General features: G+C 47.2%; 2 protein-coding genes across 5 annotated transcripts in view; one reads left to right on the top strand and one right to left on the bottom strand.

Annotated features, from left to right (window-relative positions):
* The window catches only part of SRSF3 (serine and arginine rich splicing factor 3), a 57,969-nt gene extending 56,948 nt beyond the window's left edge, over positions 1–1,021 (bottom strand). Inside the window, exon 1 of the mRNA XM_085884069.1 lies at positions 814–1,021. Within this exon, the coding sequence (XP_085740195.1) occupies positions 814–920 (107 nt within the window). The 5' untranslated portion in view covers positions 921–1,021. The remainder of the gene's footprint in view (positions 1–813) is intronic.
* A 332-nt stretch (positions 1,022–1,353) lies between these two features.
* ERGIC2 (ERGIC and golgi 2) overlaps positions 1,354–24,157 on the top strand; it is a 61,315-nt gene continuing 38,511 nt past the window's right edge. For 3 of the 4 annotated variants that reach the window (XM_085884067.1, XM_085884063.1, XM_085884065.1), the window contains exons 1-2: positions 1,354–1,644; positions 23,789–23,935. In XM_085884067.1, coding sequence (XP_085740193.1) covers positions 23,830–23,935 — 106 coding nt within the window. In that variant the 5' untranslated portion in view covers positions 1,354–1,644; positions 23,789–23,829. Of the gene's footprint in view, positions 1,645–1,762; positions 1,893–23,788; positions 23,936–24,157 lie in introns of those variants that run through there. The other variant, XM_085884064.1, reaches the window with a different exon arrangement.

Genomic DNA, 24,157 nt, shown 5'->3' with positions numbered 1-24,157 from the left:
GAGTAGTGAAATCCCCTGGCGTGGCGGGTGACATCAGTCAGACCCGTGGACGCGACAATATTTAAACAACAACCCTCTACAGTTCAGTATTTGAAGTTTTAAAACGAAAATACACATCATCATCATCATTATTTCGTATACGGCCTGTAGCTGCGGGTTACATCATTGCTGGGAGCGCGGCTGTGCCACTGATGCAGTGCCCCCCTATTTCCAGCAAGCCGGTACTCGTTCCTGAAGGATGACAGGCCGAGTCAACCCACCTGGTATTATTTAACGGCGAGAAAGGGGCTCCAACACAAGATCCTAATTATGTTAAGCCAACACCAGGCTTGGACATCACCAGAACCACCACGAAATGATCACCCCTTGGTCATCGAACTCTTGTTCCAAATTTAAAACTTTTTTTTGGGGGGGGGGGGAAAGAAACATTTGAACTCTGGACTTGTTGCTCACAAAGCATCGTTGCGCCACGTTGGCCAACAACTACAATTCGATTCGTACATTTAGTACGTACTCACAAAAGAAAAAGTGTGAACCTCTTGGAATTTTGTTTCCACCCCCCCCCCCGCACCCCAATCGTCGCCGTTGTCGATTGAACATCGTTATTGTATCGGTTCGGGTGTAATTATACGTCATAGACGAGTCGTTCACAATCACCATACGTGAAAGGATCAAACGAACCCAAATATGTTTCACCACAAACAAGACGAATCATCATTTCCACAACAAGATCCCCGACAGCCTGAGAGGACTCGGCCGCAGATTGGATTATACGATATACGATGCCGTTGTTACGGTATAACTATTCCCTACCTTTTTTCAGAATGCTGATCATAGTCCTTTGTGTTCGTCTTCCTCGGAAAAAAACTGTCAGAATTGCTTTGCATTTTATCCCGTCTGGAACTTTGTCGTCCGGCCATTGTTGTTGAGGGCGCGTATAATAAAATACGTGACGCGTTGGGGAGTGGGTGGGCGTTTCCCGCGACGTCACGGGCACTGGGCGGGGCTAGATTAATAAAAAAAAATAAAATAAAAAATAACTTCTTCAAGCGCGTTTTAACATTTTTTTTTTTAACGCTATCTATTATTAAGTAGGCCGACATAAGCGACGTTATGGCATTGTTATATGTATAGTATTTACCGTGGAAATTTTTTTGGAAGATTTATTGTACGGGCCAATTTCCCATATTGTAAGACCACATCTTTGCTTTTTATACACCTCAAGAATAAAATTAAAAATTCGTTACTTTACGGACGTGATTTCGTGTCCAAGTTCCTAGTAGTAGAGTACGTACGTCATTGTGTCATCTTTAAAATTGCTCGCGAGTCGTCGATTAATTAATTCTTTCCTCACATGACGTAAGCGGCAATGCCCGCTCTTTTGCAGTCAATGTTCCACAGAGCCGCTCCCGATTGCTGTTTTCCCGCCCATTTCAATCCGTGTGCTTGTTGCATCCACATCCACATCCACATCCACAGTGTTTCGAAAGTACGTACTTATACACCGCCCCGCTTTGTAAACGTACGTGGCTGCGATGGCGCACTGATGACGTCGGGCAGGCCCGGATTGGCCTGTCGGCCTCTTCGCTCTCAGTGAGCGATTCCCCTTGCACATTGGATTTGGAAAGCCAGTTCTCCAAGTCTGTGAGTTTGCCCATAATTATCTACTCTTCTTTCTGCGTTTACATTCAATTCTTGTGACTCCCTTTTATTATTTTCAGTCTGTTTTGTTACCCCATACTCGTATACTTTGCTGCCCCAGAGTCCAGACGTGTCGTTACGAAAACAGTGTTGGGGAGGTTTCGCTGAACGAGCATTCACTTCGCGGTCGTTTTCTCATTGTTTTGGGACTCCAGAGATGAAAGGCGGTTAAATGGATGTGGTTATGACGTGTAAGTACAGGTAGGTTACGTGAGAAAGGAGTTTGGAGTGGAGCCGATTAGCTCCCGAGGTTCGAAACAACTCGTGTTACGTCTGTAGGTTAGAACAGGTGCTTAGGGGGAATCATCCCCCACTCCCCCCCCCAAAAAAAAAATTATGATGGTAACGTGCAAACTCAGTACATTCCATGAAACGTTGCTGGTTTGAGTTCCATTTTGCAGTTTTATTCTGTTTTAAGGAGGCACAGGTATATTCCATTTCAGCCCATCCCACTCCCCCACCCAGAATTTTGATGCAAAGCATTGATGGTGGTGGTAGTGGTGACAAGTGAGTAGAAGAGAGAGGGTGGGAATAGGAGGGGTGAGAAAGTATGCGAAAGACCAGATGCCACCCTTGCTGTGCTGGTGCTGGAAGGCATGGGATTGTTCTGTGATACTATATAAACCAGAGTGAGAGAGAGAGAGAGAGGATGCGAGAGAGAGAGGATGCGAGAGAGAGAGGATGCGAGAGGATGCGAGAGAGAGAGAGAGAGAGAGAGAGAGAGAGAGAGAGAGAGAGAGAGAGAGAGAGAGAGAGAGAGAGAGAGAGAGAGAGAGAGAGAGAGAGAGAGAGAGAGAGAGAGAGAGAGAGAGAGAGAGAGAGAGAGAGAGAGAGAGAGAGAGAGAGAGAGAGGATGCGAGAGAGAGAGAGAGGATGCGAGAGAGAGAGAGAGAGAGAGAGAGAGAGAGAGAGAAGAGAGAGAGAGAGAGAGGGGGCGAGAGAGGGGGGGAGAGAGGGTGCGAGAGAGAGAGAGGATGCGAGAGAGAGAGAGAGGATGCGAGAGAGAGAGAGAGAGGATGCGAGAGAGAGAGGATGCGAGAGAGAGAGGATGCGAGAGAGAGAGAGGATGCGAGAGAGAGAGGATGCGAGAGAGAGAGAGAGAGGATGCGAGAGAGAGAGAGAGAGGATGCGAGAGAGAGAGAGAGAGAGAGAGAGAGAGAGGATGCGAGAGAGAGAGAGAGGATGAGAGAGAGAGAGGATGCGAGAGAGAGAGAGAGAGGATGCGAGAGAGAGAGAGAGGATGCGAGAGAGAGAGGATGCGAGAGAGAGAGGATGCGAGAGAGAGAGAGAGAGAGGATGAGAGAGAGAGAGGATGCGAGAGAGAGAGAGAGAGGATGCGAGAGAGAGAGAGAGAGGATGCGAGAGAGAGAGAGGATGCGAGAGAGAGAGAGAGGATGCGAGAGAGAGAGGATGCGAGAGAGAGAGAGAGGATGCGAGAGAGAGAGAGAGAGAGGATGCGAGAGAGAGAGAGAGAGGATGCGAGAGAGAGAGAGAGGATGCGAGAGAGAGAGAGAGGATGCGAGAGAGAGAGAGAGGATGCGAGAGAGAGAGAGAGGATGCGAGAGAGAGAGAGAGAGGATGCGAGAGAGAGAGAGAGAGGATGCGAGAGAGAGAGAGAGGATGCGAGAGAGAGAGAGAGGATGCGAGAGAGAGAGAGAGAGAGGATGCGAGAGAGAGGAGGCGAGAGAGAGGACGCGAGAGAGAGGTCGAGAGAGAGAGGACGCGAGAGAGAGGACGCGAGAGAGAGGACGCGAGAGAGAGGACGCGAGAGAGAGGACGCGAGAGAGAGGACGCGAGAGAGAGGACGCGAGAGAGAGGACGCGAGAGAGAGAGGACGAGAGAGAGAGAGAGAGAGAGAGACGCGAGAGAGAGAGAGAGAGAGAGAGAGAGAGAGAGAGAGAGAGAGAGAGAGAGAGAGAGAGAAAATGAGAGAGAGAGAGAGAGAGGATGCGAGAGAGAGAGAGAGAGGATGCGAGAGAGAGAGAGAGGATGCGAGAGAGAGAGAGAGGATGCGAGAGAGAGAGAGAGGATGCGAGAGAGAGAGAGAGGATGCGAGAGAGAGAGAGAGGATGCGAGAGAGAGAGAGAGGATGCGAGAGAGAGAGAGAGGATGCGAGAGAGAGAGAGAGGATGCGAGAGAGAGAGAGAGGATGCGAGAGAGAGAGAGAGGATGCGAGAGAGAGAGAGGATGCGAGAGAGAGAGAGAGGATGCGAGAGAGAGAGAGAGGATGCGAGAGAGAGAGAGAGGATGCGAGAGAGAGAGAGAGGATGCGAGAGAGAGAGAGAGGATGCGAGAGAGGATGCGAGAGAGGATGCGAGAGAGGATGCGAGAGAGGATGCGAGAGAGGATGCGAGAGAGGATGCGAGAGAGAGGTAGAGGTAGAGGGGGCGCGGTAATTTGGTTTCAGGAAATTTGGTCACGAGGAAACTTGGTCACAGTAAAACGGTCACAAGGTAATTTGGTCACGGTAATTCGGTCACGGTAATTCAGTCACAAGGTAATTTGGTCATGGTATTATTATTCACTGCATTTAAAGCCAGTTAGGCCCAAGAGCAGTAATAAACATTTTCATTTCATGGCCGGCGAATCTTGTTGGCATAATGACGTATTGACCAAGTTTACTGACTACTATAATGGAATCGATTCTGTCTCTCTCAACTTTTAAATTCCGATGCCATTATAGTAGTCAGTAAACTTGGTCAATACGTCATTATGCCAACAAGATTCGCCAGCCATGAAATGAAAATGTTTATTACTGCTCTTGGGCCTTACTGGCTTTAAATGCAGTGAATAATAATAATACCGTGACGAAATTACCTTGTGACCGAATTACTGTAACCAAATTACCTTGTGACCGTTTTACCTTGTGACCGTTTTACCTTGTGACCGTTTTACCTTGTGACCGTTTTACCTTGTGACCGTTTTACCTTGTGACCGTTTTACCTTGTGACCGTTTTACCATGACCAAATTACCTTGTGACCGTTTTACCGTGACCAAGTTTCCCGTGACCAAATTTCCTGTGACCAAGTTACCTACATTCGTGTAGAGAGAGATGGGTGACGAGCTGTGTGTTTCCATCGTCCCTGTGCTCAATTTAACTCTGAGTGAACGAGGTGTTAATGTCCAGAGCGGTTGTTAACACGTGAAGCCGATCATAATCAGGTTGTTTAAAACTCATTAAGATTGTGTATCAAGAAAGAATACCTTTGAGCTCTTTAAGAGTGAATTTTTATAAGATAGGCCCAAAATGGTAACATTTCAACATTGATGTCCAGATATTTTTCAAATTTTTATCCTAGGTTATTTGTGGTCAAAAACTCAGCCAATTTTTTGATGTGATTGACCCATTCCCCACCGTTTGGGCCACACCCAAAGTTTGGAGATTTTGACACCCTTGAAATTTTTTTCCATTTTCAAAGTGAATTATTTAGAATAACAATCAGTTGCTCAAGGAAATTCCTTTACAAACTTATATATGGTTTGGGTACTAAAATATGTTGTACAAAAATCTATGGGATCTGGATGGTTATGGAGAGTGGTGCCACCTATAATCCCTTTCGGCAAACATTCACTTCAGACTTTCTCTGGCCATATTTTTAATAACCATCAAGGTCCCATGGATTTTATTAGTGCATAAGATAGTACAAGTGCTGTACTATCCTAGGAAAGTAAAACATTCATGGGACCTTGGTGGTTATGGCAGTAAAGGGGGTCTCAAGACCACTTCGGGCTAGATGAAGCCGTTTTTCGAGCCATGCCCACTCCCATAACCATCCTAATATTTTGAAACTAATATTATCAAATGAAAGTTCCATACTAACAAAACCAACAGTAAAATCCATGGGACCTTTTAAAAACAAAGAATAAAACAGGTCCAAAGTTGCCTTGTTTGACAGATAATGTACAGGTATATGTACACGACATGTACATGGTCTGCCTCTGTCACCAATTTCCATCACTTGTTGCAGAAGTCCACCATATTCCATTGCTGATTCAAGAGTAAAGTACTTTCACTAAATGTCTTATCTGTTTTGGGCCATCCATCCTAAAAATCTGTTTGTTTCCTTTAAAACCCCATGCTGTTTTGAATGTGGCTGAGATAGGTAGAAAAATGTTTTCTCTATGTGAATCTTTTATTTTCCTGAAAAGTTTGAAGAAAATCCTTCTCCCATTCGTTTCAACTTCTGCTCCTGTCCAGGAGCTAGGCATTTGGCAGCAAAGTCTTTAAAATGTTCAACACATTTCTTGTACTTTTTTACAATTCTTTTTTGATGTTGTGGTGTCAAACTTTCTAGTGGCTGATTTGTTTGGTACTTTGCAGGAGACTTTTTTTCCAGAATAGATATGATGTCATTTAGCGAATGATTGCTTTCATGAATAATGATAACTGCTGTCAGATGCACAGGCATCAGACTCAAAGTCCCAACATTTCAACAAAGCAAGAGGGAGGTCCTCATCTGAATCAAAATCACCATCTTGGCTGTCTGAAATTCTAGGTGTGCTCACATGTGGGCCTTGACATAGCCTTGTCTTGTACCAGATGTGCTCGGGGTAGTTGAGTTGATATTCTGCTCGGCTGCCGTGGTTGCAGTGGCTGTCTCAGCTTTGCGGCACTTCGTACAAAGGGATCCAAGTGGAATCGCTAGTTTTGAACAAAGTTCATATCCGCAACTTCTCAAACCGGACACTGTCTTTTTCTCATCAGAATGTTTGGAATGCATGCATATTTTGAACAGTCTCCAGTTGATTCCCAGTCTGTATCTATGTTTCGGACATATTTCTGCCCCTTCTGGTACCTTTGTTAAAATAGATCTGTTCAACACAAGTTGAGATTCAGATAATGTGATGGGAATTTTCAGACCTGCGGCATGGTTTGCAACATCATTATTCAGTGATGCTATACTGGTCAGCGAGTGAGCTCTTCGTGGCAGAAATGGGCCGCAAATACCATGATTTCCATTGTAGAAAATGCACGATCTATATTCCATGGCTGAGTGATGTCCCCTGAAACAAAAGATGCATTTACTATCGAGCAAAAGTATGTGTTTGGAGAAGTAGGCCTAAACTTTTATTGGTGCATGAATAAAAGGATTTTTTCTATAAGATTTTATTTAGCCTGTTTTTTTTCAGAATGGACTGAACATGAACAGCAGGAAGCTATTCACCACTAGGTGAATCACTAGGAAGCTAGGAAGGAAGAACAGCAGGAAGGAAGGAAGTTCAAATCACCCCATTTTTAGACTGGCTTTCATTCAACAAACCAACATATAAATAAATCAACTAAACATGAACTAGACTCAGCCATGCTATCCCTGATACCATGGCATTAGTATGACCTACATTCATAATGCCTAATGTTAGAACTATGCTGATTTCACATCGGAACAGACAGTAAACGCATGGTATCTTGGATTGAATTGATGCTGGATTTCAAAACTGCTAATCCCAGATAACCTTTGACCTATTTATAAGCAGACAAATGTGGGAAATTGTAACTTACCAGGTATGATATATAAGGATTGTGGGGGATACAAATTCAGCTTTCTTTTTTTACATGTTCTTTCATCTTGCCAAGACAAAGAAAAGGAAATTACATATGGTATGATGGGAAAAAAGTCATGTAAGGCGGCAAATACAAATGAAAGAAATCACCTTGCATCTCATAATTACCAGGTTTCAAGATAAAGAATGTATTCAAAAGAGAAAATTTTCTCAAAACAGCATTTATTTCATAATGCATACATATTGTTACGGTTGTGGAAATTTACAGATCACCATTCAGTTTCCCCGAAGATCAGTTATGTCGATAAGTGTGTGTCCAGATAGATTTCCCCACCGATGTCTAACGGGAATTATTCATGTGCCAGGCTGTGAACCTTTGAGGTAGTGTTATTCTTTCCTATCGTTATTTTAAACAACATCTCTTCACCACCTTTTCCACAACTGCCAACATCTCCTCACCAGCATCTCCACAAACGCCGCCATATTTTCCCCAACAAACAACATCAACAAACAACGTCTCTCACCTTCGTCTCCACAAACGCCGCCATCTTTTCGCCAGCAACGACATCCATAGACGAACGGCATCTCCGCCAACAGACGCGGGGACTCCCTCGTTGGGGCGAGGGCCGGTGATTTATACCACGTCTGCTTTGTCCGCGTTTGACGGCAAGATCGGATCAGAATGACAAAAGGGGCGGAGCCAGTGGGGGGTGAAGGGTCAGAGGTGAAAGACCTTACACCACCCCCCGAACCCAATAAAAGGCGGGGCTGAGGCGCCGAGAGGCCAGTCTGGGTTCGTGGTTGAGTTCGTTCGGAGTGGAATTCGGGGTTGAGGTTGGAGTGGAGCCTGGAGTCCAGCCAAGCCTGCAGTGCCGTGCAGAATTGTGGGTTGGTGGAGGCAGCCGGAGAGAAGTCGCCAGCCAGCGGCATAACGGTCCGAACGACGCTGAGGAGTGAGCAGACTCTTAAGAGAGCATCAACTCTAAAAGAGCAAGGCCCGTTTGCTCCTCTGAGGCGTCGTCGGCTAGGCCCGATCGACCAGACCGCACGGCTAGGCCTGGACCAACCGAGCTGCCAATACACCAGCTGCCGTGTTGATGACGAGATATCGAGGGTCATCCAGCGAGTCACCACGAGGGTGGCAGGTAACCTGCACGGTCTCGCGGAGCTCCTTCGGTCTCCACAGCTCCGCAGAACATTATAGGCCTACGGGCCCTGTTCTCCCTCTTTTTTTCTTTCCTGGGTTTTTTGCATGGAAGTCTGTGGCGTCTTGTCCGCTAAGTAGAATTGTGGTTAAGTGCATGTACAGAATAAATAGACAACGGCTGTAGGTTTTTTCTTGCTCGTGTCTTGTCCCTTACCCCCCATTGCTTCATTGACTGCATGCGTATAAAATGAATGTCATTGTTTGAATATACACCTGCTCATTGCGTCCCTTCCTCCATTCAGTTGCCGTAATTGCGTTCGGAATAATAGCTGATAAGATAATCGAGTCCGACGGGGCTTTGCGATAAACCGCTTGGCAATCGCAAACGGCGCGAGCTGCTGAAAGCGGCTCGTGTCCGTACAGGTCCCGTCGAGGTGTAAATCCCCGGCATTTCTGTCTGCGCGAATACTTCGGTAAATCGACAATTCGGCGAGCAACCCTGTCGCTCGTGGACAGAAGAGTTGGCTGATTTATGGTGTGGTTAAAAACACACCCGTAGCTGGATTTCGGCGTTGATCCGAAAGCTGCGACTGGATTGCCACGGTCGGTGGGCGCGCGGCCGCAATTAGCTAAAAGCGGTCGTCCGCACGCCGGAGTGGTGAGAATCCACAGCAATATTTTACAGTTTCAAATAGAATCAGCAATGGAATATAGTGGACTCCTGCAGCAAGTGATGGAAATTGGTGATAGAGGCAGAACATGTATATGTCATGTACATTATCTGCCAAACAAGGCAACTTTGGACCTGTTTTATTCTTTGTTTTTAAAAGGTCCCATGGATTTTACTATTGGTTTTGTCAGTGTAGATATGGAACTTTCATTTGATATTAGTTCCAAAATATTAGGATGGTTATGGGAGTGGGTGTGGCTCAACAGGGCTTCGTATAGCCTGAAGTGGTCTTGAGACCCCCTGTACTGCTATAACCACCAAGGTCCCATGAATGTTTTACTTTCAGAGGAGTGTACAGTACTTGTACTATCTTATGCACTAATAAAATCCATGGGACCTTGATGGTTATTCAAAATATAGCCAGAGAAAGTCTGAAGTGAATGTTTGCCGAAAGGGATTATAGGTGGCGCCACTCTCCATAACCATCCAGATCCCATAGATTTTTGTACAAAATATTTTCGTACCCAAACCATAAAATAAGTTTTTAAAGGAATTTCCTTGGGCAACTGATGGTTATTCCAAATAATTCACTTTGAAAATGGGAAAAAAAATTTCAAGGGTGTCAAAATCTCCAAACTTTGCGTGTGGCCCAAACGGCGGGGAATGGGTCAATCACATCAAAAATTTGCCTTTCTGAGTTTTAGACCATACACAACCTAGGATAAAAATTTGAAAAATATCTGAAGATATCAATGTTCATGGGTGGGCCTATCTTATAAAAATTCACTCCTAATTCTGAGTGAACGAGGTGTTAATGTCCAGAGCGGTTGTTAACACATGGAGCCGATCATAATCAGGTTGTTTAAAACTCATTAAGATTGTGTATCGAGAAAGAATTCCTTTGAGCTCTTTAAATCAACCTGGACATGTAATGATGAACTTCCTTGTTTGACTTTGTATCTGTTTGTTTGAAATACAAGTTTCAAAAATGTTACGCTGTTGATATGGTCATTGTCACGCCACTCAGAGGTCATGGACATTAATTGACAAAGATCCAATTTGAGTGGGAGCTGACCTGTACGTTCGTTCCTCCAGACTCGTGAAGCTCAAAGCTTGGATTGTAGTCGTTAGAGAATGCGCTGGGTTCGGCACCACAAACAACATAGTACACAAAAGGGAAGGAAAACCTCCAAAGGTGTCTGTATCCTCTTACCCCAACATGTGGTTAAGTAGTTGGTTCACTTTGTTTAATCAGCCTATTTCTATGATCGAGGAACTACTTATTTTCAATTCATTTTTATATTTTGAACACGAACCTGCAGTTTAGCAGTACTTTGGCTCCAAACTTGGCAAATTTCACGGAATCTCGTCCCGTCGCACATAAAGCAATTGCGTCTGTCTGTCGGTCTGACACTCAAACAATTTTAAATCATTCCAAACAGGAAACTTCCTGTTTTTAGGGACGTCATCAAGGACACAAACAACAGCCACGAATAACTAATTTGTTTTACATAAGGTTGTGTGAATGACAGCGGCACTAAACTTCCAATTTAGTATCTGTTTGTTTTTCTGCAGCCTTTAAACTATGATTTCATTTCAATTTAATAATATGTTTGAACAATGAAGAACACCAATCGCATTGTTTGCACTTCCAAAAACCTCCAGTTTAGCAGCACTTGGGCAAAATTGTACGCCGTCTCGACCAATCAAATTACCGACACGCTCTGTGGGTGGAGCATCGGTGAGATTCAGAGAAAAATGGAGGTGACTCGCAATGCAACCACAGAGCTAACCTCATCCAAATAATCTCTCAGTTTAGTGCATCCTTTTCTGAAAGATTATTCCAAAATCTGTTCCGTTTCATTTGGCCCAGCCTTGTGTGGTTGCCATCGCACCTGCTATTCAAAGTTCATTAACAAAGCTAATATCGATCATGCTTTGAAAATACCCTTCCCATGTGTTTTTTCTCAAGACTGCTTGATTATATATGTTCCATGAACTCTCTAATTATAAGGGTTTTCTTTGTTTATTATTTTGGGGAAGGGATGGGAGGGAGTTGCTTGGGGGTTGAATTTGCACTTAACAGGGCCCACACCTATCACAGCATCTCAATATCCCATTATCACAGCACAACACAACATGCACACATACCCTCAGATCACATGCATCCAGTCAGGCACCTTACAATTTCTGCCTACTTCCCTGTACCCCTCTATCCCCATGTATTCAATTATATTTGAACCTATCTCCTGTCCCCACCACAATCCCAGAGAGACATACCAGACATAAACTAGAAGGTCACTCGGTAGAGTGCATACCTCCGCCATGTAATGCCTGATCCATGAGAACATATCGGGCCCAATACATTTTTGAAATATTGTGCAATATATCGTTTTTGGCCTTATTTCTCAATGGTGAAGAATCGCTTTAAAAAATTCTCAGATCTAGATCCTGATTCAGATCTTCACCAAAATCTAATCGATTTGTCCTTGTCAAACACCCAATCTGTCCACCAATTTTCATCTGATTCCATTCACAACTTTTTGAGATATCATGATATTGTTGCGGTTCTGCAAAAATCCGCATGCCTCTAAGGCAATGGCACCCAACATACAGTGATCCCAAGGCAGTTATTTCATTAGTCTTTGTGTAGTTAGACCTCCCCTAATGTCTAGTGTGTTAACGGGACGAAGTGCATTGCGTGGGTCTTGTAATTAGGTCTAGTAATTATCTCTAATTCATATCCTGATTCCTACTCCAACCCTTTCCTTTTAGCCATAGTACAAAACAAGCATGCAAGCACACATGCCATTCAATAGGCGATTGATAATAAGCACACCACGATGCCTCCCGTGGCTCGGATCCCTGACGACACACGACACAACCCGCGCACGGGCATAGCATGCCATTATTTCATTCAAATCTGCGTGCCAATTCCCAAGCGGCACCTCACCTTACTTCGCACCTCGCACACCAAACTTAACCACTTCAACCACAAACGCTTCCCGCACACGGAAAAAATATTCCTGCATCGCGACAATTTTGAGGAGTATTGTATGACTCAGATGCTTGGCCAAGCAACAGACGTGAATAGCTCGACCGCATCTTACAGGGGATGTCCCGAGTGAGTACGTGGAATTGATACTGTTGCAGAAATGGGCCCTTAGTGGGTTATTAACTATAGGATTAGCCCAGATCCCCCCTTAAATGCATGTTTAGCCAGGTTGTTTGGTAATCGGACATTACATTTGTGTCGGGAGGTGTAGCAGGCTGTCCAGTGTTCATACAGTGGTGGTGTACCGAGAGGCGCCTACTTTTTTCCTTCCCCCTTCTAACGAGCCCCCACCCAGCGCCCTGACAGTCAGCAAGACGTGCCAGCAACCCATTGGCGGAGAGCTGCTGCAGGCTCGAACGATGGACCAATCACGTGTCCCCAGAGGCGGTCCGTAAGGCCCGCCCAAAAAGGCAAGGAAGGAACTGCTTTGTCGGTCGGTGAGTCTGCGATCTGCGTTATGAGGAGTGGCTTGGCCGGCTGTTCCTCCTCGGCCATGGATCCAGCCTGCAGGTGATCTACAGGTTCATGCTCAGTCCAGCCACGGAGCCTCTGACTGCCCTTACTCCCTGGACAGCTCGACACGTCTTTTCATCCCATCGATCCGCCTGCCGAACCCAACACCCAGATTTGGCCTGGTCTGGTGTACAGGCCAGGCCTGGATTCGCATACTGGACCTTGTGAGAAACCAGCTGGAACACACCAGATCTTTAGCTCTTGTGCCATCGACCTTACAGGGGCTGGACACGCCGAGGCTGGTGCGTGAGTGGTGCCGATAAAAGGACGTTGTCGCCGCCATCTTGCCACGCGGCATGCGCGAGCGGTGCCAATAGGAGTACGAGCGCCATCTTGCCACGCTGCATGCTCGAGCTGGGCGCTCGAATCTGACACCATCGGCTTGTCACGAGCCGCATTCGTGCCTTCGACGCTTTTCCTCTCGTCCATGAGGCACCACCAAGTACTCAGTGTCTTGTCTGCATGTTGTTCAGGCCTAAGGCTTATTTTGCTAGGGCTCCCTTCGAAACCCGTATCCGTAGCTCCCTAGTTAAGAGCGGGTTATAGATTTATTATAACATTGTCGTGAATGCTTTGCTTGTGTCGTGTTCCCCGATGTGTCCCCAATAAATCTGGCTGAGTTGTACGAAATTTGCCACCATGAATTTATTCGTGCCGTGCTGAGGAACAATCGCTCAATTTCTGTTTAAAACCAAACGGGCTACGGACTGGCAGACTTCGCTCGGTCTCTGATCAAACCCAGTCTGTAGCCGGGGTCTATATCCCCAACTGGTAAGGCCCAGGGGTACTTTGGTATCGTGATCTGAGGCGCGTGACCCGAGACCTGTGCCGAACTAGCCGGCGTTATAACCCCTGAGACGGCGGTGCTGTTAAGTGCCGTCGAATCGTCAACATATGGTGTCAGGAGTGGGATGAGAATCCCTCCACCTCCATAAATTTGCAGGACACCAATTCAACAACATCTGGTGTCGTTCGCACCCCGAACATTGGTTACGAGAGGCGCGGAAAGAAAAAAAAAACGTCACTCGCAAATTCCAAATTACGTTTGATTTTATTTTGAGCGGATTGGGTGTAAAACTTCGAAATTATAAAGAAAAATGGAGTTGCAAAATGGCGGCGCGGCTCCACCTCAGCGCGACACGAACTGGGAGAGGATCTATATATTAATGCTGAAGGACCAATTTTGTGCTCCTCCTAGCGGTCGTGTCACGTTTTTCTCGGTACTGTGACCTGGACTGAAAGAAACTTCGTACCTGTAAGAGTGCATCGCACATCGTGGCAATAGTCAACTTTCAACTCTGAAGCAGAATAAACACTTTTCGTTGAGACGGGGGCGAGGAGTGAAGAGGCGGGGGCGGGGGATGAAGAGACGGGGCAGGGAGTGAAGAGGAGGGGGGCAAGGTAAGCAAATTTTTTGGCGGGGGTAAGCAAGTTGAAAGCGGGTGATGGGGGGAAATTGGGTGGAGGATGAGTGGGCGGGGGCTGGGGTGAATTAGGTGGGGTTGAGTGTGAAGGGGTGGACAGGGGGCGGGGGCAAGTGGGGCGGGGAGTGAAGAGGCGGGGGCAGGGCGTGGTAATTAAATTTTTGGGTGGGAGTAAGCAAATTGAAGGTGGGTATGGGAGGCGGGGGGAATGGGCAGGGGCGGGGGAGGAGTAGGTGGGGGCAAGCATGCCCTGTCCAGTCCATGTCCCTCAAGTGTGGGTGAGCTGGTGAGGGTGGTTGAATGAACGGAATCAGTCTGTGACAGGGTTTCGGCTAGTTAGTATGAACAGCGTAACGAGCCGCACAGCACGAAGAAAACGCTCTCACCCACCGGTTCAAACCACGTGGTCACAGCATGCATCATGGCAAACGAAGCAGGACGACTACGCGTACATTAACGAGCTTCATGCACGATTGGCGGATACCTTGGAGCAGAGGAGGTGTGATGAGAATTATATTGATGAGTTACAAATTGGACGAGGCACTACGCCAGGCAGACGAGGTTCAGGAAAATTATGTGCACAGGGAATCACAACAATTGGCCGATGCACTGGAATAAATTCGGTGGCTGGAAAATGATTTCGCCAACACAGTCGAGGAACTACATGGAGAAATGAGGAAAGTAGAGTGGTATACCCCTAGGTTGGAACATGAGAAGAGCAAACTGAACAAGGGAATAGAGGAGGAGAAAATTAGTAACTCCCGGGATAGGAAGAACTTGGAAAATAATGGAAAATTAAGCTGGAAAAGGAAAAATGTGAACACGATTTGGAATTGAAACAACTGAAGGAAGAGGTAAGATCAGGCAATCAGATAAGAGAAAGCCAATTACAGAAGATACAAAAGAGGAGAGAAATATGTGGAGAAAAGGAAGGAGGAATTGTTGGAAAAGTCAAGACAGTTCGAGGAACTACATGGAGAAATGAGGAAAGTAGAGTGGAGTACCCATAAGTTGGAACAAAAGAAGACCGAACTGAATGAAAGAATAGAGGAAGAGCAAATTCATAACTCCCGGGATTGGAAGAACTTGGAAAAAGAATGGAAAATAAAGCTGGAAAAGGAAAAATGGGAACACGATTTGGAATTGGAACAACTGAAGGAAAAGGTAAGATCAGGCAATCAGATAAGAGAAAGCCAAGAACAGAAGATAAAAAGAGGAGACAAATATCTGGAGCAAAGGAAGGAAGAATTGTTGGAAAAGTCTACAGTTTTGGAAATCAGAGTACAGGGGAAATGAACTGGCACGTCAACTGGAAATTAGCAAGGAATACGGTAAGAGAATGGACGAAGTGAGGGAGGAAGCATGCAAAAGAGGTGCGGAGATGAGAAAGGAATTAGGGGAAAAAGCTGCTGAGTTACAGAAACACCAAAACAGAGAGGGAATTACAAAACAAGCTGAGGATGTTAAGTGAGGAAAGAGAGAGAGAATGGAAAATGAAACGTTAAAGAACTACACTGTGCAGATTGAACAGTTAGAAGCCAAAGCTAGATTAAAGAATGAGATGGAAGAAGGAGTAGTGAAAGAACAAGGAATGAAGCAGGAAAGGGAAATCAAGCAATTGAGGGAAACGACAAGATTGGAGAATGAAGAACAAGAGAGATGGTGGGATAGGAAACAAAAAGAACAAGGAATGAAGCAGGAAAGGGAAATCAACCAATTGAGGGAAATAACGAGATTGGAGAAGGAAAAACAAGAGAGACAGTGGGATAGGAAACAAAAAGAACATGAATTTGAAATTGACCAACTAAAGAAGAGAGCAAGGTTGGAGAATGCGGAGATGGAAAAACTCCGGCACGATAACGAACAACTAAAAAGGCTCGGAGAGGAAGAACGACTCAAATGGAAAAGAAAATGGAGCCAGGAAGTAGGACCACAATAAAGTGGGATGTGTGACATCACCACAGGGAGGAATGTTAGTGGTGTGGGACCTGATTGACATCACTCGTCAGATGAAACAACAATTAGAGCAAACCTTGGTGAAGGAGACATCGAGGGTGCATATGGGGTTGTTGACGAATGAAACACATTTTGAGCAGGTCCAGCATGTGGAGCTGACAGCCCCAGAGGAGTGTGGCGAACCGATGATGAGCAACCTGCTGGAGAGTCGTGACCGGACCGAGGTGACTGGAACGAAGCAGGTACGAGGACACATGCATACATGGTGCGGACGATGAGCTTAAGTTAGGAATTGGATTTTTTTTTGTTAATGAAGAGACTCTGTCCGATGGGGTGCACGTATGCGTGACCCCTGAATGTGTGTGGAATGCGGTGAATGAATGCTGTTAGCCCACAGTCCAGACTACAGCACCGGTGTGTGCTGCCAAGGCCGAAACGTGTGTGGGTACTCACGTGACGGTCGAGAATGTAACCCTGGAATGCAAGGCAGTTGGTCAGTACACAGGCAAGGTTGAATGTGTGGAATGTGAACACATAGCCTTGGAATGTATGGAGCCTGCTGTGTTTGGGAGTCCTGAGCGTGACATGAGTGGTGACGTAGGAAATAGGTTTGAGGTGCAAGGGGTAATAGAAATGCCACCAGGACAGAACTTTACACAGGGGACGGAAACCATCATGGACAGCTCTGCATGGGTTCTTGCAGAGTTAGACGTGCTGCATCCAGGAGCAGGCTGTAGAAATTGGATTTTAATTTCTCTCAGCCTCACAGGAACTTTGGGTAGAGCGCAGATGAGTAGCAAGCGGCACTGGCATGTGTCACTTGGTCTTCAAACCTCTCTGAGGACACGAGGGGTTCGGCTAGTTGAGTGGAGTTTATCTGTCTTCAGGGAGTGAGAGAGAAGAGGGGGAGGCCGCTCCCCCGATTGGGGTGTACCTGACTTCCGTGAACCCTGGAGAAAAGGAGGAGGTGGACCACAACCCCAATTGAGACGTGACCCCTTTGAGCCGTGGCGGAAAGGCGGCGGGGTCATGTAATGGGGAATGAGGGATTCCTTCCCTCACTCCCCTTCCAATGAGCCAAAGAAGCAGGCCATATTGGGATGTAAAAATTTTGATTGAAAATTATATCGATTGTGATTGCAAATTGAGAGATGGACAGAAGGGATAAGAGTGGCACGAGTGGATTTGGGTGATAATAAAAAAATAGTGGAGACATCTCGGGCAGAGTGTTAAACACACCTGAAGCAAGTGGATGACAAAGAGTGGCTTGTTTGAGGAAAGACTGAAATGTCTGGTTGGAACCATGCAGAGGTTCCATGGGGCTGGTGAAGAGATTTTGATGTTTTGTTTAAATTGTTGGAAATAAATGAGTAGGGCAATATGGAGGAGGCCAGCGGATGACTGACGTGGTGACAAATTGATTGGGGTTTGATTAAAAAAGTGTATCAGTTAAATTTGATGACAAAGTGGGATCTGAAGGACTGGTGTGTTTTTGTTTTAACATAAAAGTGAAAGGTGTTGGATGGTGTTGTGGACTGGGTGTGTGGCACTGTGGAATGAATGACTAAAGTGTTTGGGGTGAATGGCATGAGGGTGCAAATGAGGAGAGTGAGTGCGAACAACGTACCCTCTCGGTAGGAGTCTCCTAACCAATTAGTATAGGTTAGCGGGACTTGGAGGATTTGACATGGATTCTGGCTGCTGTTCCATCATGCAGGCGGACTGCTAGGGGTAGGTGCGGGCCAAGGTATGGTGATACTGGCTGGGAGTGTGACATGGTATTGGAAGTTGGTGAGTCGGGAGAGAGGGCATCAGGGCTTTGGGGGCTCCTGGCAGGTGAAGGCTGCCAGAGATGCTTGGAGAGCACGGTAGGTTTTAGTGCCAGGAGAGCACAGTAGGTTTTAGTGGAAGGAGAGCACAGTACGTTTTAGTGCTAGGAGAGCACAGTATGGGGGCTAGAGAGCCACCCCTTAGTTAGGAGCACCAGAACCACGCTCAGGTGAACCCCGAGGTCGCTGGGTGTCCCCCACCCCAGATTGGAAGCAGGCAAAGAGGCCTAGTAGTCGTCACACTCCCTAGCCAGCGAGTTATGCCTGGCACCAAATGAAAAAAGACAAATAGGGGCCTTGCCCAGGTTTAAAAGAATGGAACAGTGTGCCAGGTTGGGAAAAATTGGTCATTAGGATCATTCTAGCCATAGCAGGGTTTGTTTCATTGTTTAGAGCTAAAAGTAAATGGTTAGGTTCGATGAACTCTCCTCCACACCATTCATGTGTGACACCTGGTATGAGTAGTGTTGATGGGAAAATTTGTGAACAAGGGCCAGGCTAGGTCACCCTCTCCAAGTGCCAGAGAGGCCACCAGTGTGTCATGAGCACACATCCACAAAGATAACATTTGATTAGGAAACACACCATCCTGTCTGCTAAAAAAAACAACTTATTAAGATGACCATACCGAAACAAGTCCTGCCAAAGCAAGTCAGGCAAGGAAGGTTAAGGGTACTCTCCATCTCACCTGGTCTGAGGTCATCACACTCACTTGCACCTTTAAGAACACCTCCAAACTGCATTTGTTTACCATCAATATCACCGTGCCACCATCGCTGTGCCACCTGCTGTCCAATGCAGGCTTGTTGCCTGCTGCTGCTAGTGAGTAGGCCATTGTGGCCGAGAAGTCATTTTGTGGGCCATATGGGCCGAAGCATTTTTGTGGGCTATTGAGGCCAAAGTGCTTTTGTGGGCGGTTGCGGCCGAAGATTCATGCCATTTTGTGGGCTCAGTGGGCCGAAGAACTCTCTGTGAGATTAGGCCACTGAGCCGACAACTCACCTGGTGAGAGGCCAATAGTGCCACGAAGTGAGGAAACCCTCAGGGGTGAATAGACAATGCTGCCGAGAGGGGGCATGAAGGAGCGAACACGTTAGGGAACTTTGAACCTTTGAATGTTCTGCTCCTATGCAAATATTGGTGTTAAAAGTAAAATTGAATGCCCTCCCGTTCAAATCCATAATTAGAATGTTAAGTATTGTGCATAGAGTGTGAATGTGTTTGTTAGATGAGTGATCCGACACACTAGGATAGGGACATGCCAATCTTACTGTGACACTGGTTTTTGGAGTTAAGTGCTTCCCATATTGTGGGTTAGAGTAAATGGTAGATTTTTGCTGTACGTTAGACAGGGCCATTACGGTGGGCTGCCCCCAAATGGAGGCTCGGGAGAAAGGTGGGGGTAGTGTTGCGGAAATGGGCCCTTAGTGGGTTATTAAATATAGGATTAGCCCAGATCCCCTCTTAAATGCATGTTTAGCCAGGTTGTTTGGTAATCGGACGTTACATGTGTCGGGAGGTGTAGCAGGCTGTCCAGTGTTCATTCAGTGGTGGTGTACTGAGAGGCTCCTCCTTTTTTCCTTCCCCCTTCTAACGAGCCCCCACCCAGCGCCCTGACCGTCAGTCAGTAAGACGTGCCAGCAACCCATTGGCGGAGAGCTGCTGCGGGCTCGAACGATGGACCAATCACGTGTCGCCGGAGGCAGTCCGTAAGGCCCGCCCCAAAAGGCAAGGAAGGAACTTCTTTGTCGGTCGGTGAGTCTGCGATCTGCATTATGAGGAGTGCCTTGGCCGGCTGCTCCTCCTCGGCCATGGATCCAGCCTGCAGGTGATCCACAGGTTCATCCTGAGTCCAGCCATGGAGCCTCTGACTGCCCTTACTCCCTGGACAGCTCGACACGTCTTTTCATCCCGTCGATCTGCCTGCAGAGCCCAACACAGATTTGGCCTGGTCTGGTGTACAGGCCAGGCCTGGATTCGTATACTGGACCTTGTGAGAAACCAGCTGGAACACACCGGATCTTTAGCTCTTGTGCCATCGACTGTGTGTGTGTGTGTGTGTGTGTGTGTGTGTGTGTGTGTGTGTGTGTGTGTGTGTGTGTGTGTGTGTGTGTGTGTGTGTGTGTGTGTGTGTGTGTGTGTGTGTGTGTGTGTGTGTGTGTGTGTGTGTGATGGTGCCTGTCCTCGTATAATTTAAGATTGGAGAAGATATAATGTGATAACTCTGCTGTGTGTCTTCTTTTGTAAGATTGCTTGTCTTTTGCCGCACCCCGCAAATTTCTTGCTATCTTCTGCTGAACATAAAAGTACGACTCCATTCAACGTGCCACATACTTTTCCTCGCCATTGTAAATATATTGTTGCTGGCGGGGGGTCGGGTGAGAAGATCACTATGTGGGGGAAGCTATCTCGGTTCCCACCAGACTCCCCGGAATTGTAGGCGGTGCAATCGTCTGCGCTTTGGCGGTTTGCAAAACACGGACCGGATCTCACACGCAGAGTCCTGCGGAGCCGGCGCAGTTTCCGAAATAACTCCGTCCAGCTCAGAAGGCTCGCCATTCCCGTCCGTTACACGACCCACGACTCCCGTTAGGGTCGGTCCGTGTCCCATTTTCTCACGTGCACTCATCCATGCCATGTCATTTGCACGACTCGCACGTTCTGAGACATACTCTGGCACAATCATACTGGGGGCTTGGGTTCGCCAAAGAGGTCCCGGGGCCTCTATCCCCCCCAAAGCTAGGCACATACTCTTTTGCACCATTCAGCCGCTCCACCTTGCACAGCCTTACCGGACTCACCTCATCACGGTCTGCCTCGAGTGAGCATATCATCTCCCTTTGTTCCTGCGAGAGGTTAATCTGACCCTCGCATTGGGTCTCAAAACATTCCACAAGCTCAATCTCAATGTCACTTACCATTTCTACTTGTGTCTGCTCCTTTTTTATTTTGTGCAGTTCGTCCCTTACCTGTTCTATGTCTCCCTGCGTCTGTCACCTCTTTTAATTCCTCCTTTACGGTGCCCAATTCCTGGTTCTTTGTCTCCACCTGTCCGAGTTCACATGTTTCTCTCCAAACCGCCGCTGTTTTTCTCGTCCCCTCGACTTTACCAGTCGTCATCGCGGTCCGAACACCTTCCACACTCCCCCTCAACTCAGTCATTTCTCCACGTACAGTCCTGATCCCATTTGTAAAATTCCGGTCCATGTTTTTCATTTCGCCCTTCACCTCTGCCAGCTCCGCCTTCATTTCTACCTGACCCCTTCAGTGTTTGCATGTCACTCCTCTGTTGGGTTTGGGCCAGTTCCATGCGTTCCATCATATGTTTCATTACCTCCATAAACTTGTTCGTATCCAATGGCTTTGGCGGAGCCGATCTGCTATGATCAGGTGTGGATCCGATCAGGATCGCTTGGTCCTCCGTGAGGGAAATTTGATGCAGGGGGTGCCCAAGCATTGTCACTGTCGCAGTTTCCCCCTATGTTACCTCTGGGTATGGCTGCAAGGAATGATCTCCCTCAAAGGTGTTGTCCTGAGCCATAGATTCCTCTAACATTGTTTCAGAACCCACCTGAACCAGCTCGTCTTGGTCCGCCATGGACCGTTCTGATAATGAACTAAAATTTGAATCCTGCTATTAATTTTGGGGGAGGGGGGGGGTTTCTAATCGCACCCCTGGCTCGAATCCCGTTCCCACTACCAAATTGTTGCGGGTTCGAATCCCGTAATTTTTTTTGGGGGTCATCCCACTCCGGACACCAAACTGTTGCAGGCCTGGGGTCAGGTGAGAAGACCACAAGGGGGGGAGCTATATCGGTTCCCACCAGACTCCCCGGAATTGTAGGCCGTCGCACATGGATAATTCCGTGACGTGGCGGGTCGCTTAACCCACCGAGGAGGCCAATAACTCAACCGTGTGACCTAGGGTCCTCCCGTCTATGGGTTAATCGGGTTACCTAATTAATCACGTGGATTAATTCCCGGGGAGCGCGCCCTCGGTATGCCTTGTCCGAACCGGATCACTCTACCGGACCAGCTCACTTTACCGGATCGGATGCAGCCGAGTGACTGCCAAGGACGTACCGGCTAAAAGGAATGGATCGTTGGGAATAAAGTCGCGGCTAAGCTAGGATTCGGACCATGCTGGATCAGTGAAAGAAACCACAAAGATGAGCAGGGAACATTCCTAATAATGATTCATTACAATGGGTGAGGAAAGGTATGTGGTTCGATAAAGATTTATTGGGGTGTGTTATGCAGAGATAGGGGAGAGGTGTGGTGCAGCAAATAAACATGCAACTTACAAAAAGGACACAGAGCAGACTTAACGCGAGAATAATAACAATAGTAATAATGACAATAACACGCGCACACACACGCACACACACATACACAAAAAACCCGATTAAGAGGAAGTATTGGAATAAGAAGGGAAAGGAGTTGAGGCTGCCATCTCGGTATCTTTATGCTTGATAGTACGACGCACCACCAATATGTTTTGGGGGAGGATGCTCCGTAATGTGGCACCCGACTGTTGACGCGTCGTCTGGCTTCAGCAGAGCGTATGGAGACCGTGTTGGTGAAGGAGGGGCTTGAGTGGAGAAGGGGCGGAGTCCAGGGTGCGTGGACGGGAGTGGTAGGCGGGTGGAGTTGACGTGGTGTGGGCAGAGACGAAGCGGAGTGCAGACAGCAGGAGGCGGGTCGTGCCGAGAGACGAGGGCGAGACCAGAGTGAGCGAAAGAGAAAGAAAGAGAGAGAAAGGCGGGAGGACCGCTCCGACCTTTATTGGACTTGCCGCGCGGGGGGAGGGGCCACCCCTAAGCGATACGTCATCACCTGAATCGGGCGCTCCGATTGGCGCCGACCCTTCACGTGGCCCGCTAACTTTGGCCGGAAACCACCTCACTTCATTTCCGGCAAGGTCATCCCAGACAGCGAACATATTTTGCTCTGACCCCACGACATGACATGAATCGCCCACACCGAAATTGGCACGCGAATGGTCCTGCAAAAAAAACCCCGGGCTGTGCCCTGGCGACCGGCCGAGGGTCCCGCATGCCCACTCTGGTGTCCGACCAGCGCCCATCAACGCACGCGCGCTCACGTGGCCCACACTGTACATTCCCTGGCTCGATCGCAGCCTCGCCAGTAGAGACGAGAAGATGTTCACCATCCGTGGAGAATCCGCTGCTGCCAGCGAGGGCCGAAGGTACATTGTTATGGATAAATCCATGCATGTTTTGTGAGCGGTGTACATGTTTGCCTTCGAGCACATTCTATACATTGCGCGGGGGTCGGCCATTACGCACGCATGACTCCGCAAGCATGTGCGTGGGGCGAACACCAATGTGTGTCGGATATTTAGGTTGAAAAGGAACGCGCCGCCTTCTACCTCGCACAATCGTATCCCGCCCAACATGGCGTGGAGTCGCCTTTATCGGCCTCCGTACGCGTTTTGTGCAGTGTGGGTGTCGTGCTGGCTGTGTCCCCTGCGCCATGAAAAACACCATTCGTGCAACTTCCCAAGAGGTATTCATTCGCATGCCATTTTAATGCAACTGGCAATCCTCCCCAGATCATCGGAAGCTCGAGTCGATAATCCCGCACTGCTCAGTGCACTATATGACTCGCTGCACACGTTGAGTTTAGGGCTCGCTTGGGAACGAGGGCTCCGCACCCCCTTTTTGTTTCAGACTAATGACAGTTCGTAAAGGGTTAATTGTGGACTAAGTTCATGGTGATATGTTCGGAAGAGATTGATCAATCAAGTCGTGTGGCGATATACACCCTACATATGGTAAATAACTCTCACTGTAAGAATCGTTCCATAAAAAGTGGTAAAAAAAATATTTTATTCCAACTTTATGGGCAACAGTGTATGTATAATGATGCAATAATGTGGGCGGAGGCATATCGTTCGACGTCGGGACATTGAAGAGTGCCGTTCCTGGTTTGTTTTGTTTTAATTTACTTTGATTCGTTGTTTTCAGTTTTGTTTGGCAGGTGGTGCAAGGTATATTGATGTATCAACATGAGAAGGTTGAACCGGAAAAAAGCTCTGAGTGTGGTTAAAGACCTCGATGCCTTTCCAAAGATACCAGAGGGTTGTGTGCAGACGTCAACAAGTGGTGGTACAGGTGTGTATGTGATGAGTATGGCTTGCCACAGTGCATTATATAACAGACAGACACATGCATATACGTTTCTCTGATATAATTGTAGTTGGAAATCATTTGATTTGGCATGAGATTAAACACTGCATTAACTTTGTTTTTTTGGAAGTAACTAGCAGATTACCACCCACCAGGTGGCTGGAGATTGTGCATTAATTGCTGAAAATGTATAGTTTGTATATTACA

The sequence above is a fragment of the Eptatretus burgeri genome, chromosome 6 (assembly GCF_056783735.1).
Source record: "Eptatretus burgeri isolate ZD-2024b chromosome 6, Ebu_testis_v1, whole genome shotgun sequence".
NCBI lineage: Eukaryota > Metazoa > Chordata > Myxini > Myxiniformes > Myxinidae > Eptatretus > Eptatretus burgeri.
This window is presented reverse-complemented; position numbering and strand designations above follow the sequence as displayed.